General features: G+C 35.0%; 2 protein-coding genes across 4 annotated transcripts; one reads left to right on the top strand and one right to left on the bottom strand.

The window, feature by feature from the left end:
* Nucleotides 1-270: 270 nt before the first annotated feature.
* On the top strand, nt 271-9,418 carry LOC147286460 (palmitoyl-monogalactosyldiacylglycerol delta-7 desaturase, chloroplastic-like). 3 transcript variants are annotated; one of them, XM_086242649.1, is made up of 7 exons: nt 271-479; nt 4,124-4,201; nt 7,560-7,865; nt 7,985-8,125; nt 8,266-8,409; nt 8,671-8,777; nt 8,919-9,418. In XM_086242649.1, exons 3-7 carry the CDS (start codon nt 7,587-7,589, stop codon nt 9,193-9,195), a joined length of 948 nt encoding a protein of 315 aa, XP_086098775.1. In that variant the 5' UTR covers nt 271-479; nt 4,124-4,201; nt 7,560-7,586; the 3' UTR covers nt 9,196-9,418. The 3 variants fall into 3 exon arrangements, with proteins under 3 accessions (XP_086098775.1, XP_086098774.1, XP_086098773.1); XM_086242648.1 differs by lacking the exon at nt 4,124-4,201; XM_086242647.1 differs by lacking the exon at nt 271-479 and having other exon boundaries at nt 4,044-4,201.
* A 3,349-nt stretch (nt 9,419-12,767) lies between these two features.
* On the bottom strand, nt 12,768-15,818 carry LOC147286459 (integrator complex subunit-like protein). The gene is made up of 6 exons (XM_086242650.1): nt 15,558-15,818; nt 14,932-15,234; nt 14,666-14,789; nt 13,892-13,965; nt 13,430-13,587; nt 12,768-13,187 (listed from the first exon to the last, which is right to left on the bottom strand). Exons 1-6 carry the CDS (start codon nt 15,680-15,682, stop codon nt 13,024-13,026), a joined length of 948 nt encoding a protein of 315 aa, XP_086098776.1. The 5' UTR covers nt 15,683-15,818; the 3' UTR covers nt 12,768-13,023.
* Nucleotides 15,819-17,139: the final 1,321 nt, after the last annotated feature.

Below are 17,139 nucleotides of genomic sequence, written 5' to 3'. Positions count from 1 at the left end.
GGGGTGGTGGGTGGGTGGTGGTGGCAGTGGAGAAGCTCGTGGTCAACATTGTTATAATTGATGCCGATTATGGGTAATCTAATATAATTCCTGGATGCTGCCAAAAGGGTCAAACATTCACCACTCAAGTTGCAGCCAAAGCTCTCTCTCTCTCTCTCTCATAGGACCAGTCCTTGGGCTGGGCTTGAAAGAAAGGGTTATTAGTAAAGGCCCATGCGAGAACGCTGAGCTGAAATATGTTATTTAACTAAGTAATGCTACTCTGTTTTTGCTGGTCAGTATATTTAGAGAGCATATAAAGAAAACTAAATGGATGCGTTTAGATGATACAGTAACTGACGTTGACGGTGGTTGCTTCTGCTATGGTTGTTAAACTTATGGATTTGATGGTCGTGAGGTCAAGGTTTTAGGTGATACCCAATATTCGGTGAGGATAGGCGGAACTCCGGTGAGAGATAGTCGGAGGCTTCTTGGTTTGGGTAAGTTTTTCTATTTTTTTACTTATTAATATATAATAATAATTATGTGTAAGAACTTGATATAAATAAATTATGTATAACTGTATAAGCATATTATGTAGATAAATTATGTATAAAAAATACTTATACGTAATTATGTATATGTAGGTAAGTTATGTAAAGCAAATAAGCATTTCAAATATATATTAAGAATATTAGACAATATATGATGACTTAAATATGAATTTCATTATTGAAATTTTTAAAAATGTTCAAAATTAATTACAACAACAATCAAGAACCAAGATACAAGATACAAGGAGAATACATGTTTTTCTCCGAATACAAAAAGTCAACGTGTGTTTAATGTTGGTTATGAAGGCTTAAGGGCATTTTGGGCATCTCAAAAATTGTTAGGCGGACTCATCATCGCCAAAATAGAAATTAACTTAATTGACATCCAGTCAAAGGGGTTAACACTTCGAAAAAAAATTAGCCTGAATTTTAATTGAAGAAATTTGAGTTTAAAGGGGGTTTCCCTAATTTACTATTTTTTTTTACTCAAAATGGAAGCTTATTGTGCCTACTTTTTTTGGGTATATAGTGGGTAGATTATACATATATAGTGGGTGTTTAACCGTGTTTTTGGTATTTGGGTATTTAAATTTTGATGTTCATAATTGCTAACAATATTTGTTTGAATTGGAGCATGTGCCATGAAATTTCAACAATAAAAACATTCATAATTAATTAAGAGTAATAAAAGCTTTAAATCATGGATTTCAATTAATTTCCATTATTTATTTCAAGGGCAAATTAGACATTGTAAATTGCTGGCGTGTAAAAAAATGTGTTTTTATCCAACATCAAAGTCATGCAAATAGGCTGCACTTAATTTGTTATGGTCAAAATGAGACTATATCTAAAAATCCCAAAAAATATAGGGTTTACAAAATGATTTTGTAGCAATGCTTGTAAAATAAATTTATGTACAGTTGGCAATGCATTTTCAGTTATGGTTTCCCCATAAATTTATGTACATTAAATTGATGTAGCTAATTCGTGAAGGAAGCCTTGAACAAAAAAACTGAAAGGTAAGTACGTTTAGGATGGAAATAGGATACGGGATAATTCTTGTTCGTAGATAATTGTCATATTAGGTATTTTGAACCTGATTTTTTAAAATTTTCCATTGAGTTCTTCAATTTTTAGATCTATTTGTTTAGCAAAGATAAAATGAAACATTGGTTTAAAAACAAGATGAAAGAAAGGCAGCTTCGCCCATTAGATCATCTAAAAACTGAAGCCTTGAGAATCGAATAGATTAACTTCAAGTCTTCAATTTAATTGAATAAATTGATAGAGGAAGAAGGTGACTGGGCAAGCTGATCTCATAGAGTTCAATTCTCGTTCTCAACCTATGACCAATATGAGCTCGAAGTTTACTTTGTAACCCCCGGAATTTCTTTATAGTGGCTCCGTTCAATGCCTCATTTCATAGGGAACCTCAAAGCGGCTCTATTTCGTTATATTTCATCCATATTCCAATTTCATTCATTTAATATATCTTTGAAAGCCCGACAGAGAGAGATTGATAGAGAAAGTGAGATATTTGTTTAAGAAAAAGAAAACATTTCAACTTTCAACCTTTCATCTTTCAGCTTCTTTTGTCAACTTTGAAATATTTTTTCCAAAGGCATGTGCAACGATTATGTCAACTTTGAGCCACTAACTTTGGGCCCCACTTAAAATAAACTATAATTTCTAAGTTTTAACCACCAGCAATTATATATACACACTAATGTTTTTTTTTTTTTTTTTTTATAACAACACACTCAGCATCAATTTTATTTAAGGTCCATTGACTTTAGGTATCAAATTATAATGTTTTTTCATTTCAACTACTAAAACATTTATGTCATTTCACTTTAGGTACTAAATTTCAGTTTAGGTACCAACTTTAAAAAACATGGTTATATCGAACTGTGACTGTCTAACAGTCATAACTTTTTTATTGATTTATTGGTTTTTTCAATATTTGCAAGGCTTAAACTTTACTATTTAGTCTTTGAGTTATAGGACTTCATCCCCCAAACCTAAATCAAAAGTATGAAACCCTTAAAAATTTTGATTTTTTATAAATTTTAAATAGTCACAATTGTGACTGTTCGACAATTACAACTGTAATTGTTCGACAGTCACAACTATATAACAAACTGATTTGTGACCTAATCCAAAATGTTTTACTCTAGGTTAGTACCTAAACTAAAAAAAATTAGTGTCTTTCTACTTTATTAAAAAACTATTGATATTTGATATTTAATTCTAATTTTCTATTTTATTTATATATATATTCTAATTTTAAATATTACAATATATAAAAAATAAAAATAAAAATTTTGGGCCCCCTTGAAATTGGGGCCTGGGCGGTCGCCCCTGAGCAAGACAGCTCTGATTAGAATCATGTTACCCACTCCACATACCTTTCCACTTGTAAATCCTATATTTTTCTATTATGTCAGTCACTCATCTTTTGAATTGCTTACCAATATCCAAAAGTCTAGCGCAACATGTTGCTTAAGATATAAATCAGCAATCTACCGACATACATATCTATCTCTAGGAACCAAACTTCAGAAGCTGAGCAATTAAATGGATGAAATTGTCCTTGTTCCATCAACTTTTTAATTAAATGGATGTTTCATATTGTCATTACTAAACACTCGAATGAAAAATCTAACTCAATTTCAGAAATTTTTTTAGTTTTAGAAGCCAAGATGAAAAACCCATCAATGTTCAAGGACATTAATATATTTTATAACTCTCTTATACATATTGGCTCATTTTTTGATAGTTTAAATTTTTGGGACTTAATTGGTTGTCTAACATGGTATTAGATCCTTATTTGAAGGAATTTTTAGTTTCGAACCCTCCATTCTCTAATTATGTTTATTTATGCTTATCAATACATCATCGACCATGTAAAACTTGATATACATTATTGAGCCATTCACCCATTAATCCCTAACACCATGGAGTGGCCAGTCTTGTAGACCCTGTTCATATCAATCGACAAGAGATGGCAAGTCCCTTTTGTTCCTGTCATATATTTGAAGTAACATACAAGCACCCAAAATGAAAAGATCGAACACGTACGTACATACATGCTGGGCTAGTGGGTGGGTGGGTGGTGGCAGTAGACAAGCTTCCAAGGAAAGTGGTCAACATTGTTTTAATTGATGCCGATAACTATGGGTAATCGAATCTAATTCCTGGATGCTGCCAAAAGGGTCGCTACCACTTTGCTTATAGCAGGGATCGCGGTCCATTCACCACTCAAGTTGCAGCCAAAGCTCTCTCTGTCCCTATCTACTCATTCTCTCTCTCTCTCTCTCTCTCTCTCTCTCTCTCTCTCTCTCTCTCTCTCTCTCTCTCTCTCTCTCTCTCATAGGACAAGTCCTTGGGCTGGGCTTGAAAGAAAGGGTCATTAGTAAAGGCCCATGCGACAAGGCTGAGCTGAAATATGTTATTTAACGAAGTAATGCCACTCTTACTATATAAAGAAAACTAAATCGATGCGTTTAGATGATACAGTAACTGATGTTGACGGTGGTTGCTTCTGCTATGGTTGTTAAACTTATGGATTTTAAGGTGGTGAGGTCAAGGTTTTAGGTGATACCCAATATTCGGTGAGAGGATAGGCGGAACTCCGGTGAGAGATAGTCGGAGGCTTCTGGGTTTGGGTAAGTTTTCTATTTTTTTCCTTACCAATATATAATAATAATTATGTGTAAGAACTTGATATAAATAAATTATGTATAAGCATATTATGTAGATAAATTATGTATAAAAATAATTATACGTAATTATGTCTATGTAGATAAGTTATGTAAAGCAAATAAGCATTTCAAAAATAAAAAATATATATCAAGAATATTAGACAATATATGATGACTTAAATATCAATTTCATTATTGAAATTTTAAAAAATGTTCAAAATTAATTACAACAACAATCTATAACCAAGATATAAGGAGAATACATGTTTTTCTCCGAATACAAAAAGTCAATGTGTGTTTAATGTTAGTGGGTGTTTAACGTGTTTTTGGTATTTGGGTATTTATATTTTGATGTTCATAATTGCTAACAATATTTGTTTGAATCGGAGCATGTGCCATGAAATTTCAACAATAAAAACATTCATAATTAATTAAGAGTAATAAAAGCTTCAAATCATGGATTTCAATTAATTTCCATTTCAAGGGCAAATTAGACATTGTGAGTTGCTGACGTGTAAAAAATGTGTTTTTATCCGATATCAAAGTCATGCAAATAGGCTGCACTTAATTTGTTATGGTCAAAATGAGACTATATCTAAAAATCCCAAAAAATATAGGGTTTACAAAATGATTTTCTCACCTAAAAAAATATACTATTAAATATTAGCTATATATATCATGGCTTTGAGAAGGCATTTCCAGGCTTCCAGCTACCATCCTGTTCAAAATTGAAGCTACCGGCCAGCTACTTTCTCTTTCAAGGCCTGCTAACGTATCTTCTCTTCTTATTTCTTCCATTTTTTTTACTTGAACTAGAGATATATTCTTATTCTTCTTTTTTTAGACATGTGTTAAAGGTCCTTTTATTCTTGTTCTTGTATTGCTATTATGTTTTGTGTTTATATATATACCTTAGGAGTAGGTTTGCATATATGTGTGTTGGCCTTTTTACCTTTTTATTTATTAGGGATTTTTTTTTTTTTTGTTTATAAAACCCAAAATGGAAGCTTATTGCCGTACCTCGAACCCTGGCAATGCCACAAAGGATAGCCTAATGGACTAGGCTTACAGCCCATTAACCAATCTAAGTCCATTGCTTGCTTTAATTCACTTAAATAAAATCTAACAACAAATTTTCTCTTTTTAGTTTTGGCTGCAAAACACTCAACCTCTCCTAAACCAAGAACATCATTACACCTTACCTAAGGTTTCTTCAATTGAACAAGTAACCTAGGGCTTTGGTCTTAGTTTGTGTAGGTCGGTCAAAATTAGGGTTTCTAAGTCAAACTTGTTAGTCCTTTGGTATTCCTTTGATCAACTTGTGTTAATCTAAACCTAATTCAAATATAATATCACACTTATGCACAAGTATTGTACATAAGTGATCTGAGAGGAGCAAATAAGTATCTAAGCAATTTATTTGGTTTCACAAGGCAGATTGTGCATGCATACTTATTTAATCAAACATGGAAATTCAAATAAGTGTAACACATAAATAAAAGTGTAACAAGTGCATAAAAAGAAGTAATTTTCTATTAATCTAAGCATGTGTATCAAATCCAAGTTTGTGATTGCAAAAAAATGTAAATATTAGTTTTTAAACTAAAATCAACTTGGTAACACCACCTAAACCAAAATCAAAAGATTTGGGGTGTTACACTAAGGGAAGGCTGGAATGGCTGCAAGACAAAAGACATGAGCAATGAGACGTTAGGATACTAGACGAAAGACTTCAATGATGCGTACCCCTCAATCAAGATCGTCTCCAGGAGGCAAATCTGCGTAAACCCAAAATGGAAGCTTATTGTGCCTTCTTTTTTCGGTATATAGTGGGTAGATAATATATATTTTTATGAGTGCTTCTATTTGCACACTCTTATTTTTCTTTTTGCACACCCTTTACTCCTACACACCCCATAAAACTTTTTAAATTTTACAATTTCTCAAAAAACACCCCCAAAATTTCAAAATACCCACTCACAAAAAAAAAAAAAAAAAACACACACACACACACACACACACCCACACCCAACCCAGCCAGATTCCACCCCTGCACACCCACAACCAACCCACCCCCTGCACCCCACAACCAACCCAGGCTGTCGTCGGAGTTCCTCCTCTCTCTCTCTCTCTCTCTCTCTTTCTCTTTCCCTTTCTCCTTCTCCTTCACTTTCTCTTACTCTTCCTCTCTCTCTTTCACACCCTCCTTGCCAAACGGGAAAGGAGGTAGTGACCTTGCTGGCCCCCTAATCGAAAATTTCGCACACTCTCTCTCTTTCCCTCGGCGAGGTCGCTGGGCTGCGTGGGGAGGGGCGCGGAGGGGCGAGGCTGGGCGCGGAGGGGAGGGGAGGGGCCAGGCTGGGAGCAGAGGGGCATCACCGATCTGGAATAGAGAAGGACAAAGAAGAGAGGGAGAAATGGAGAGAAGAGAGAAAGAGAAAGAGACAGAGGAGAGAGAGGAAAAAGAAAGAAGGAGAGAAAGAAGAGAACTAGAAGGGTTGAACCGCCGCCGGCGGAGGGGGTGGGGTCGGGGTGGGGTCAGGGTGAGGACATAGAGGGACATAAGAGAGAGAGAGAGAGAGAGAGAGAGAGAGAGAGAGAGAGGTGCTGGCATGGGACGACGCCATTGATGGTAGGGTTGAGGTGGGTGTGGATTTGGAGGTGGTGATGGCTGGTTTGGGGTGTGTAATGAGGGTATTATGATTATTTGGGTTAGGGGTTATAATTGAAATTTAATAAATGAGAGAGAGGGGTGTGCAAATAGCAGCACTCATTTTTATTGGGTGTTTAACGTGTTTATGGTATTTGGGTGTTTATATTTTGATGTTCATAATTGCTAACAATATTTGATTGAATTGGAACATGTATCATGAAATCTCAACAATAAAAACATTCATAATCAATTAAGAGTAATAAAAGCTTCAAATCATCGATTTCAATTAATTTCCATTATTTATTTCAAAGGCAAAGTAGACATTGTGAATTGCCGACCTGAAAAAAAATGAGTTTAATTTTATCCAATATCAAAGTCAAATAGGCTGCACTTAATTTGTTATGGTCAATATGAGACTATATCTAAAAATCCCAAAAAATATAGGGTTTACAAAACGATTTTCTCACCTAAAAAAATATACTATTAAATATTAGCTATACATATCATGGCTTTGAGAAGGCATTTCCAGGCTTAACGTTTCCAGCTACCACCCTTTTCAAAATTGAAGCCACCGGCCAGCTACTTTCTCTTTCAAGGCATGCTAACGTTGAATTTTACTGGCCCTATATTACAAGCACTTGTTCATTCATTTGCAATTACATATCACAGTGAGAGACACACAGAAGAACTGAAGCAATGTTACCTTGGATGGCGAATAGGCGTGTGGGGTTTTTAGGGAGGCAGTGGAACGGTGTGGATATAGTCAGTTTCACTGTCCTTTTGGGGTTGCACTGCGCCTGTGGTTTAGCGCCATTTCACTTCAACTGGTCTGCATTCTGGTTGGCCTTTGCACTCTATGTTATCACAGGTGTGGGTGTAACCCTAGGCTACCATCGGACTCTCGCGCACCGGAGTCTTACGCTTCCTAGATGGCTTGAGTACTTTTTCGTCTATTGCGCGGTTCTCTCACTTCAGGTAAGGTTTAATTTTTATATAATGGGAGCGGATCCGTGACATCGATCCTACTTTATATGATAACTAAAATGATTTACGTGGACGTACGTACTCGATAATGTTATGTTTTTGGTTTGCAGGGAAGTCCAATTGAATGGGTGAGCACACACAGGACCCATCATCAATTTACCGACACATTGAAAGACCCTCATAGCCCTATCAAGGGATTCTGGTTTAGTCATATTGGTTGGATCATAGATTACCGTTCTCGATTTGGAAGTGTACGTATATTTAATTATATTCAAAACTCTATCTCTTTAGCTAGCTAGCTTCTTCATCCACATGTATGAGTCTCCAAACTCATGACATTCTAGTAGTGTTTTAATATGTTGATCAATTTTTTACATTTGAAATTTTGTAGTATGAAACAAGACCAACGAACGTTGGAGATATAAAAAAGCAGCCCTTCTATAAGTTTCTTCATATTACTTACCCTCTTCACTCGGTTGCTCTTGGAGTTCTACTATATCTCGTAGGAGGGCTTCCCTTCTTGGTTTGGGGACTGGTAATTAAAATTGCTCTTGATGGATATCTCGATATATGTTACGTTTACTTAATTGAGGCAGAAGATATATAATTAATTTCTCGTGGTTTCATTGTCATTTGAGTTTTGTATATCACCATCATTCTTGTGTTAACTTAGTCAAATTATTCTTCTTCGTACAAGACTCAATTAATAATTACTAGGATACATATATATACATTGTCTGTTTTAATTTCCTCCTTATTGCAATTAATAATTAGTTTTGCTTTTCTTTCTTTGCAGGCTGTGAGGATAGTATTTCTTTACCACATTACTTTGTCAATAAATTCGATTTGTCACATATGGGGAAAGCGAGTATGGGACACCGATGATTTTTCTAAAAACAACTGGTACAGTATACCTATATAGCTTCAATGCACTCTATCTAAATATACATGCAATTTTATGAATGAAACTTTTTATTAATTTTTCTAAGTTGCATGGGTAAAAATACGTAAATATATAATGAGAAAATATTTGAACTTGTTTAGGTTGTTTGGATTGTTGGCACATGGAGAAGGTTGGCACAATAACCACCATGCTTTTGAGTATTCAGCTAGACAAGGTCTGGAGTGGTGGCAGATTGATATTACTTGGTATTTAATAAGATTTTTTCAAGCTGTTGGTTTGGCAACGAATGTGAAAGTCCCAACTGAAAGTCAGAAGAAAAGAAAAGCTATGTACAACAAAACCAACGAGGAAAAACTTGAAACAGATCAAGTCAACATGGAAACCTTTAAACAACCAAGTAATGAATCTCAAAGTTAATCTGTACGTGATAGTGTTTTAAGCTACGATAGCTTTCCTTTCCTTTTGTCCATGAGTGTAACTTTGTTACTCATACATTAGCCCGTTTTGTCGTATGCGTCGAGGTATTTTCTTTCTGGCTGGAGGTGAGTCCGTCTTGGTTAATGGATTGTATTGCTAAGGATCTTCTGGTAACTCATATGGCTGTTTATTTAAATAAAGAGAAAATTACAAATTTGGTTCACTTATTTAATACTTATTTTAATTTTGGTCTATGATTTTTTTAAGTTCAATTTTGGTCAACTTCTTTTATACTTAGTTTAATTTTGGTCCATGATCTTTTTTAAATTATGATTTTAAATCTTTTTTATTGTGTTTTCTTCTATTACAATTGAAATATAAGTTATATTTCATTATTTCTTAGTCATAGGAACCAATTTGGAGTATTAGAATCAAAGAGAATTGAAGTTTGGTGAAGTTTGAAAAATATGAAAAAATTTTAGGAAAAATTGGTAGTTTCGGATACCCTATTTTGGGGCCAATTATCTTAAGTTTTAAAACTTCGATTTGAATGATTTTTATATGGTTGTAAAAAGGAGATGCATAACTTTAAAACAAGTATATGTTTGTTGAATTTAGCTGAGATTTGATAGGGTAAAAGGCGGGATAAATTTAAGAAAACAAATATGGACCTTTATTGAACAAGTGGAACAATTAGTAGACCAAAACAAAACTTAAAAAAGATCATAAACAAAAATTGAACTAGATATATAATAAGTGGACCAAATCTATAATTTCCTCTTAAATAAATTATTTCTCTCTAAAAAAAAAAAAAAAACTAGATAGCTTTAATTTTTTGTGTTCTTATTTTATGAGTAAACTACATTTTTGGTCTTTCTGTTTTGATATAAAATCAATTTTGGTCCCTTTGGTTTAAAAATTGTCAAAGTTAAGCTATGTACATGTATATTCTCGCTATGTTTTGGGATAGCCTTAATTTAATTTGGTCTTGGGTCCTTTAATTCGAAATCTAAAATGAGAAAGAAAGTTAAGTCAAATCTCATGCAACCGGTAAAAAACTTAAGTAGAAACTCAAACTGTCCACTAAGTGCTCGATGAAGCATCTGCTGAGCGCTCAGTGGGCTTTGTCGAGCGCTCGGCGGCTTACAGATGCGGGTGCTTCTGCTTGTGTATCTACAAGTAAAATCTTGCATCTCTAATCAAAACCATATATCTCCAAACAAAAAAAATGCATCTGTAAGCCAAAAAATACATATGCAAGCAAAAAAATATGCATGGGTTTATGAGTAATTTATTATTAATTTTTATGTGCTTTGGTTTGTACGGGTGTTTTCTTGGTGTGTTTTAAGCTAGATAGCTTTCCTTTCCTTTTGTCCAAGAAAGTGTAGCCTTGTTGCTCATACATTAGCTCGTTTTGTCGTACGTAGCTGGGGTCTTTTTTTTTTTTTTTTTTTTTTTTTTTTTTTTTTTTTTCTGGTTAGAGGTCTATTGTTGCTAAGGATCTCCTTGTAAACTCATTTGGATGTTTAATTAAATAGATTATTTGTCTCTAAAAAAAACTAGATAGCTTTAACTTTTTGTGTGTTCTCGTTTTATTATAATAAAAAGAAAAACTACATTTTTGGTCTCTTTCAATTTTGATCTAAAATCAATTATAGTCACTTTGGTTTAAAAATTGTCCGCTTGATCCCTATGTTTTATGTTGCTTACAATTTTTGAACAATTTTGAAATTTGGTGAGCTAATTAAAAAATATATCAAGTTTTCAATTTGGGAAAGAATGATCCGTTTTGTTTTTTGGAAAATGTCGATGGGGGTATTCTTCTTTTTTTTTTTTTTTTATCTTCAAATTTTGTTCATGATAAATAAATGTGATTATTATTTAAGTAAATGATTTTAAAGTCTATTTACACCCCTAATGCTAAATAAACTCACATAATGTTTTCAAATGTTAAAAAAGTCCATGTAATGATAAATAAACCCACTTTTTATATATAAAAAAAGACGCACAAATTGACAAAAAATAAAAAGAGGTGTTGTACAATGACCATAGTTATTGTTCAACAGTAATTCTACAGCGATAGTTCTTGTTCATCAGTAACTTTGTAACGACGAACATGACAATGATTGATGTGACTCCAATGGATGATTTTTTGTGTTTTATGTTTTTTTTTTTATGAACTTTTGACATGTATATTTAGCAAAATGTTGTAAGCATCAGTTTATGCCTTTTTTATAGTGGTTGTTGCACAATAAATATAGCTACTGTTCAACAATGACTATATATATAATAGTCATTATTCAATTGTGGCAACGTTGTAGAACACGGAAAATAAAAACGCGCCATGCTATGGGCTTAGTGTCTAGCGCTTTTTGTCATTGAAGTGGGCTGGCCTGTCACCAGTTTTTTGAGGGTGTGCCGGTCTATCATGGTATTTTCCACAATGGACTTTAAATAAAAAAAAAAAAAAAAAAACACCCTTATTTTGTACTAGTGTTAATTATCTAGTTTCTTAGGATTTTAACTACTCCTAAATTTTGTTGGCCATGTATTTAGTACTAAATTAAGCGTGTAATTGAACACATAAAATATAAAGTGTAGCCAAATGTATAAAATTATTATAAATAATAATTTGAGATATATTCTGTCCAATTTCAATAACTACTAAACAATTTTAGATGAAGTGTATTTGCTGGGGCAAGGTTCATTAATCATAACCAATCATAATGCAAGGGTGCTTTGTAATTTGAGACCTTGATTTTTTTTTTTTTTTATAAAGAAAAATGGTCAAGTAAACTTTGATAACTTTTCTCCCTTCGACCAACCATTAGGTATATAGACTATATAGTAGATAATGCCCTTCATTTAAATATATTAGAGAATTTTGATGTTTGGGCCAGACCCTTTGAAAATGGGATAGGGATGGCTATACAAATACAATTGCCGCCACGCCCACCACTGCCACCACTGCTCTGGTTTTTTCCTGACAATAAAAGCCACAGTATTTCTAATTGGCAACAACCAACACTTTAACCTTGAGAACATCACAACTGCACAACCCCCAGAAGATAAAATTGCAGAAAATGACAGAGTTCAAAGCAAATCTAGTAGATTCCACGCTTTCCACCAATAGCAACTCAGCAAGACGACCCGAAATCTTGTTCTGTATAATTATTAAAGATGCAAGAAAGGAAACTAAGGAGATAATGGTAACCAAACCTTAACCAAAGGGCTCAATCTTCTTCATCAAAGGAACAAGCAAAAGCTATCATACAACTATATCATGGGTGTGGAGCAAGTATCGAAAAATTTAGGATTGACATAAAACGGAACATCAAGATGAATGATTGGAAACTGTGGATGATGAGAACATAACCAGAACTTCAGAGTAAGATTTGATACTCAACATCCAAAAGGAAACAAAAGAAAAAGAAATCGCAGGCATAGTTCCAGGAAAGGGCCATCTGCATTCAACTCTATCATCAAACATGCCTAGACTTTGAGCAGGATAAGTCTACTAAAGAATGTTAGCTCAAGTGGTGAAGAGGTGGGGCAATGCATTACAGTTAGAATAGGTCAAGAGTTCGATTGCCTCCAATGTATCAAAAAAACACCCTAACAAAGAATGTAGGATTACACCAAAAATGCAATTAGGACGATGGTTTGCAGCAATATGAGTTTTGAGTTTTTGTGACACAATGTGCAGCAAAATGAATATTTTACATATTGCAGGACGATGAGTGCAGAAGCCATTCTTGGCTCTTTTCCTCTTTTCTGCTAAATTCCCTTCTTGACATTTTACTGTTTATGGAGATGGAGAAGTGAATTTTATCTTCGCATCCCACGGTGACGCTCTCGTTTGCGGAAGCGCTCAAGCATGAACTCATCTGTTGCAGCTTGCCTTTGTCCTGCTGCATCTGTGCTAGTATCATTTTGTCTGGAAACACCGCCATCATCCTGTGAACTTCTGTCTTTGTATAGCTCAGGATGTTCTGCAAATTTCATATTTTTTGTTAGTAAATGGTAATGGAAAAGAGGATACAAAAAAAAAAAAAAAAACCACAAGGCACCATAGAATTATATAACAGATAACAAAAAACAAAATAAATTGTGAAGTTAAATTAAAGATTAACATGAACCTAGATATTTGTGACTAAAAGAGCCCTTGACTTCCCACCAAAAGTGGGAAGTCACTCATATTATTCCGAGGAATTAAGAAGCGAAGCTAACCAACCTCTTCTAAGTTTTTCAGCATAATCCTTGCCACGCTGGAAATAATCAGCACTGTAACTTGAGGGGATGCTAAATTCTGATTTTGTCCGCCCAATGAGCCGCTTCTCTTGTAAATTCTTCTTGGCAGCCTCAGTTTCTTCAATATTTTTCAACTTATATCTGCAACCATTAAAGACAATAAAACAGAATAATTAGATGATAGTAAAAATTATAGTATCTGATCCTCCACAGATAACAAAAGGGCCATGATACCCTTTCACTTTCTTTCTGTATCCATGAGATTATATGCATGGATTGTGCTCTCATGGCATCTATGCAGATTCAAACAACTAATGCATAACCTTGCATCAATGGTCCGTTTTGTTATGAAGAAATGCATGAAACAAGTGCTCTCCATATAACTAATGTCAAAAGTGAACTTTCAAATTACAAATATACTGTAATGAATAAGAAAGGGCTTTACTCAATGGGAAGCTGAACCTCGGCAATCCCAGTGGTCCATTGAGTGGAACTTTCTTCTGAGTTTCGCCTTTTCACCTGATAGAAAATGATCCAAGTTAAAACAAGTTGATTTAGTGAAAGGCTACAACGATGAAATGAAGAAGTTGGGTGTGGATGGGCAAGAATGAAAAAAGTCATAGGTCTAGATAGCTACCGATGTTTATGCAAAGATCAATACATGCAATATTCTTCAGAAAAGAAGACCAAATGTTTGTTTATCTCCAATTTAGTTTGTAGGGAAAAGGGGGAGAGTGTAAACCATGCCTTTCTTCTTTGTTGTGGGTGTTGCCAGAGGGGAGCTGTTCTTTGCTGAGTGAAAGGTTTAGGGGTTTTGGTGGGGGGAAAGGGCCAAGGTGCTTTGGAATTGCAGGATGTTGGCCATTATTTGGGTCCGAGGATGGAGAGAAACAGAAGAATATTTGAAGAGTACAGAGGGGCGGATGTGGAAGAATTGTGGGATAGTGTATGTTTTTGATCATCTCTTTGGGCCTCTGATTAGAAGGCAGCTATTAGTTAGGTTTTCTCTGTTTGAGATTTAAGGGTGTATTGTTACAGTTTTTTTTTCTGGTTTGATATGCACTTTAGAAAATGGTCTTTGTGTCCATTGCTTGTATAGCTTGAGTTTGGTTTAATAAATGTTTCTTTCTTCTACCAAAAAACAAATAAAAAGACAGGTGCTGATGTTGGTCTCATAGAAGCATTTCAGAAAATAAAACTAGAGTGCTGAGTGACTCACTTTAAGATGGTCAGGTATTTTGTATAACTCATCCTCAGCACGCTTTAATTCGTTCTCAACTTGATCTGACGTATCAAGTGCCTTGCCCCTCTTCTTTGCTAGTTCTTGTTCAACATATTTCAACCTGTCAAACAATCAGCAACATAGGAAGCCTTTAATCATGTCCAGCAAAAGCAAAAGCAAAAGAGAGATTACATATGCAATAGGGACAGCAGTTTAAGATGCTGATAGCCCTTTCTTATTCTTTATTATTACTAAACCCTTACATATTGGGATCTTCAATAGCAATAGCAGTTTCCTGAGCAAAGGTATCTTGGAGAACCAAATCGTCTTTATCGCCATCCCCGCCGCCACTAACACCTTCGCCGCTCTTATTACTCGGAGAATGAGGGCCACCGCTTGCTCTATTGTTCTTGTTCTTATTAAGGTTAGTATTATTGCTATTGTTGTTGCTGTTGTTATTATTACTATTCGGATTAGTCTGTGCCGCCCCATTGTTAGTTAAGGCAGGGATCCCAGACTTCCTCTCCCTCTGCTTTTGAAGAAATTTCACCTCCTCCAGCGCCAATCTATAAATCATAATTCATATATAAAACCAAGATTAAATTAAATTACAAGATTTAAGAAAAGATTCATAATTCACAGTTCATCTGTTGTAATAGCTGCTCTTATCTATTTAAAAAAGATTAAGTTAAATTACAAGATTTAAGAAAAGATTAATAATTCATAGTTTCATATATTGTAAATCAAATTAAATTACAAATTTAAAAAAGGAAGAAAGCCCTAGAATCGTTATGAGTTTATCACCAGCATAGTAATGGCTGCTCTTATCTATTTCTATTTGAGAAAAATTATAAGAAAAACAGTAAAAGAAAATGAAAAGGGTACCGACCTCCTTTCTTCTTCATCTTCATCTTCTTGGTCGCTGGCTCTTTGAAGATCTTGATTATCGTCAGTGGGAGCGCTTCTTTTTCTGAAATTCTTCTTCTTCATCATCTTCTGCTGCTGGGCTTGCATTCTATTCAGTTACCACCACCACCACCAAATTCAGATAATTCGAATTTTGTAAAACCTAGACTCCCTCCTCCTTCACAACACCTAAAGCTCTGCAAGTTCTCCTGCTACGCGGCACACGACACCGTTGTTATTACCCGCTTTGTGTTTTTTAATGTTTCTCTATTTTTGACCGGTATTCTAATCTATTTGTAAAATACTAAAGGGTCGTTCGAAACGTATTAAAAAATTTTATTATTTTACCCTAACTTTTTAATTTACCCAATTATTACTTTTTTTAAATTAATATTTTCTCATTATACCCAGTCTAAATTATTATCGTACCCTTATTAATAATACCCAACCCACTCTTTTATATTTTCTTTCATTACCCAATTTATTCACATACCAAACCTATTCAGCCAACACATTATGTGAGACCCTATACTTTTCGAAGTTTATTTTGAAAAGCATTTTAAATATTTTGAGAATTTATTTGACAAATAAAATGTTTTGGGTATATTTTTAAATTATTTTTCTTTTTAATTAAGTTTCACCTGAATTTGACTTTTTGATTTATTGGGCTTTTGTTTTTGAGTTTGTGTTTGTTGGAAAAGTCTTGAGTCCACGAGCTCGTAGAAAAGAACCGTTCGCGAATCGAAGTTACGGTTTAGGAGTTACGGACCGTGCAAGCAAGGGGCAATTTTGTAAAATTGCACTTAAGGGTTTTAAAGAGTGCTGCTATTTGCACACCATTTTTTTTCTTTTTGCATACCTTTTCTTAAAAAAAAAAACTCAAGGGAAAAGACCTTATACCCCATCCATTTTTCTTTTTGTACACCCTTCCTAAACAGAAAAAAAAAAAAAAAAAAAAAAAAAAAACACACACACACACACACACCCCATCCCCATCTACCCCCCACGCGTACACACCCCCTCACCCACACACACCCCATCCCCACCTCTCCTCTCTCCGGCACACACCCCACCCCCGTGAGTAACCACCCGTCGACCACCCCGGCCCACCCCACTCTCTCTCCTTCCCTCTTACCTCGCCAACCACCACACCCTCATCCCCTCATCTTTCTCTCTCCCAGAAACCCAACCCTAGCCCCGGCTCGCCCCACTCTCTCTCCTTCCCTTTTCCTTATCCGGCCACCACCAGTCACCCCACCGGTCGGAAAATACTCCCCAAATGCCGGCCATCACTCCCCAGAACACCCCTTACTGGCCAGCCACCCACACCCACACCCACAAAAAAATTGCAGCGGGTTTGGCAGACCAGTGCCAAACCCGGTGGTTTAGTTCGATAGGTACCCACCGAACAATTCTATTCCATTCGGCGGGTACCTGTCGATCAAAACCACCGGGTTCGACACTGGTCCGCTGAACCCGCTGCAATTTTTTTTTTTTTTTTATAAATTTTTGGTAGTCTGCTTGGGTGGTGGTGCATGCAGGGAGAAGGGAGATGAGGGATTGGG

The sequence above is a fragment of the Dryas octopetala genome, chromosome 4 (genome assembly GCF_963921425.1).
Source record: "Dryas octopetala chromosome 4, drDryOcto1.1, whole genome shotgun sequence".
NCBI lineage: Eukaryota > Viridiplantae > Streptophyta > Magnoliopsida > Rosales > Rosaceae > Dryas > Dryas octopetala.
The sequence above is the reverse complement of the archived record's forward strand: the minus strand, read 5'-3'. Positions and strand labels throughout refer to the sequence as shown.

Excerpts from the sequence above, each read along its gene's own strand:
- LOC147286460 (XM_086242648.1), top strand. The coding sequence starts at position 7,587 with ATGTTACCTTGGATGGCGAATAGGCGTGTGGGGTTTTTAGGGAGGCAG. Across the intron at positions 8,126-8,265 it reads ACCGTTCTCGATTTGGAAGT|TATGAAACAAGACCAACGAA; the intron begins GTACGTATATTT and ends GAAATTTTGTAG. Across the intron at positions 8,410-8,670 it reads CCTTCTTGGTTTGGGGACTG|GCTGTGAGGATAGTATTTCT; the intron begins GTAATTAAAATT and ends CTTTCTTTGCAG.
- LOC147286459 (XM_086242650.1), bottom strand. The coding sequence starts at position 15,682 with ATGCAAGCCCAGCAGCAGAAGATGATGAAGAAGAAGAATTTCAGAAAA. Across the intron at positions 13,966-14,665 it reads AAATACCTGACCATCTTAAA|GTGAAAAGGCGAAACTCAGA; the intron begins GTGAGTCACTCA and ends ATTTTCTATCAG. Across the intron at positions 13,188-13,429 it reads TGCTGAAAAACTTAGAAGAG|AACATCCTGAGCTATACAAA; the intron begins GTTGGTTAGCTT and ends TGAAATTTGCAG.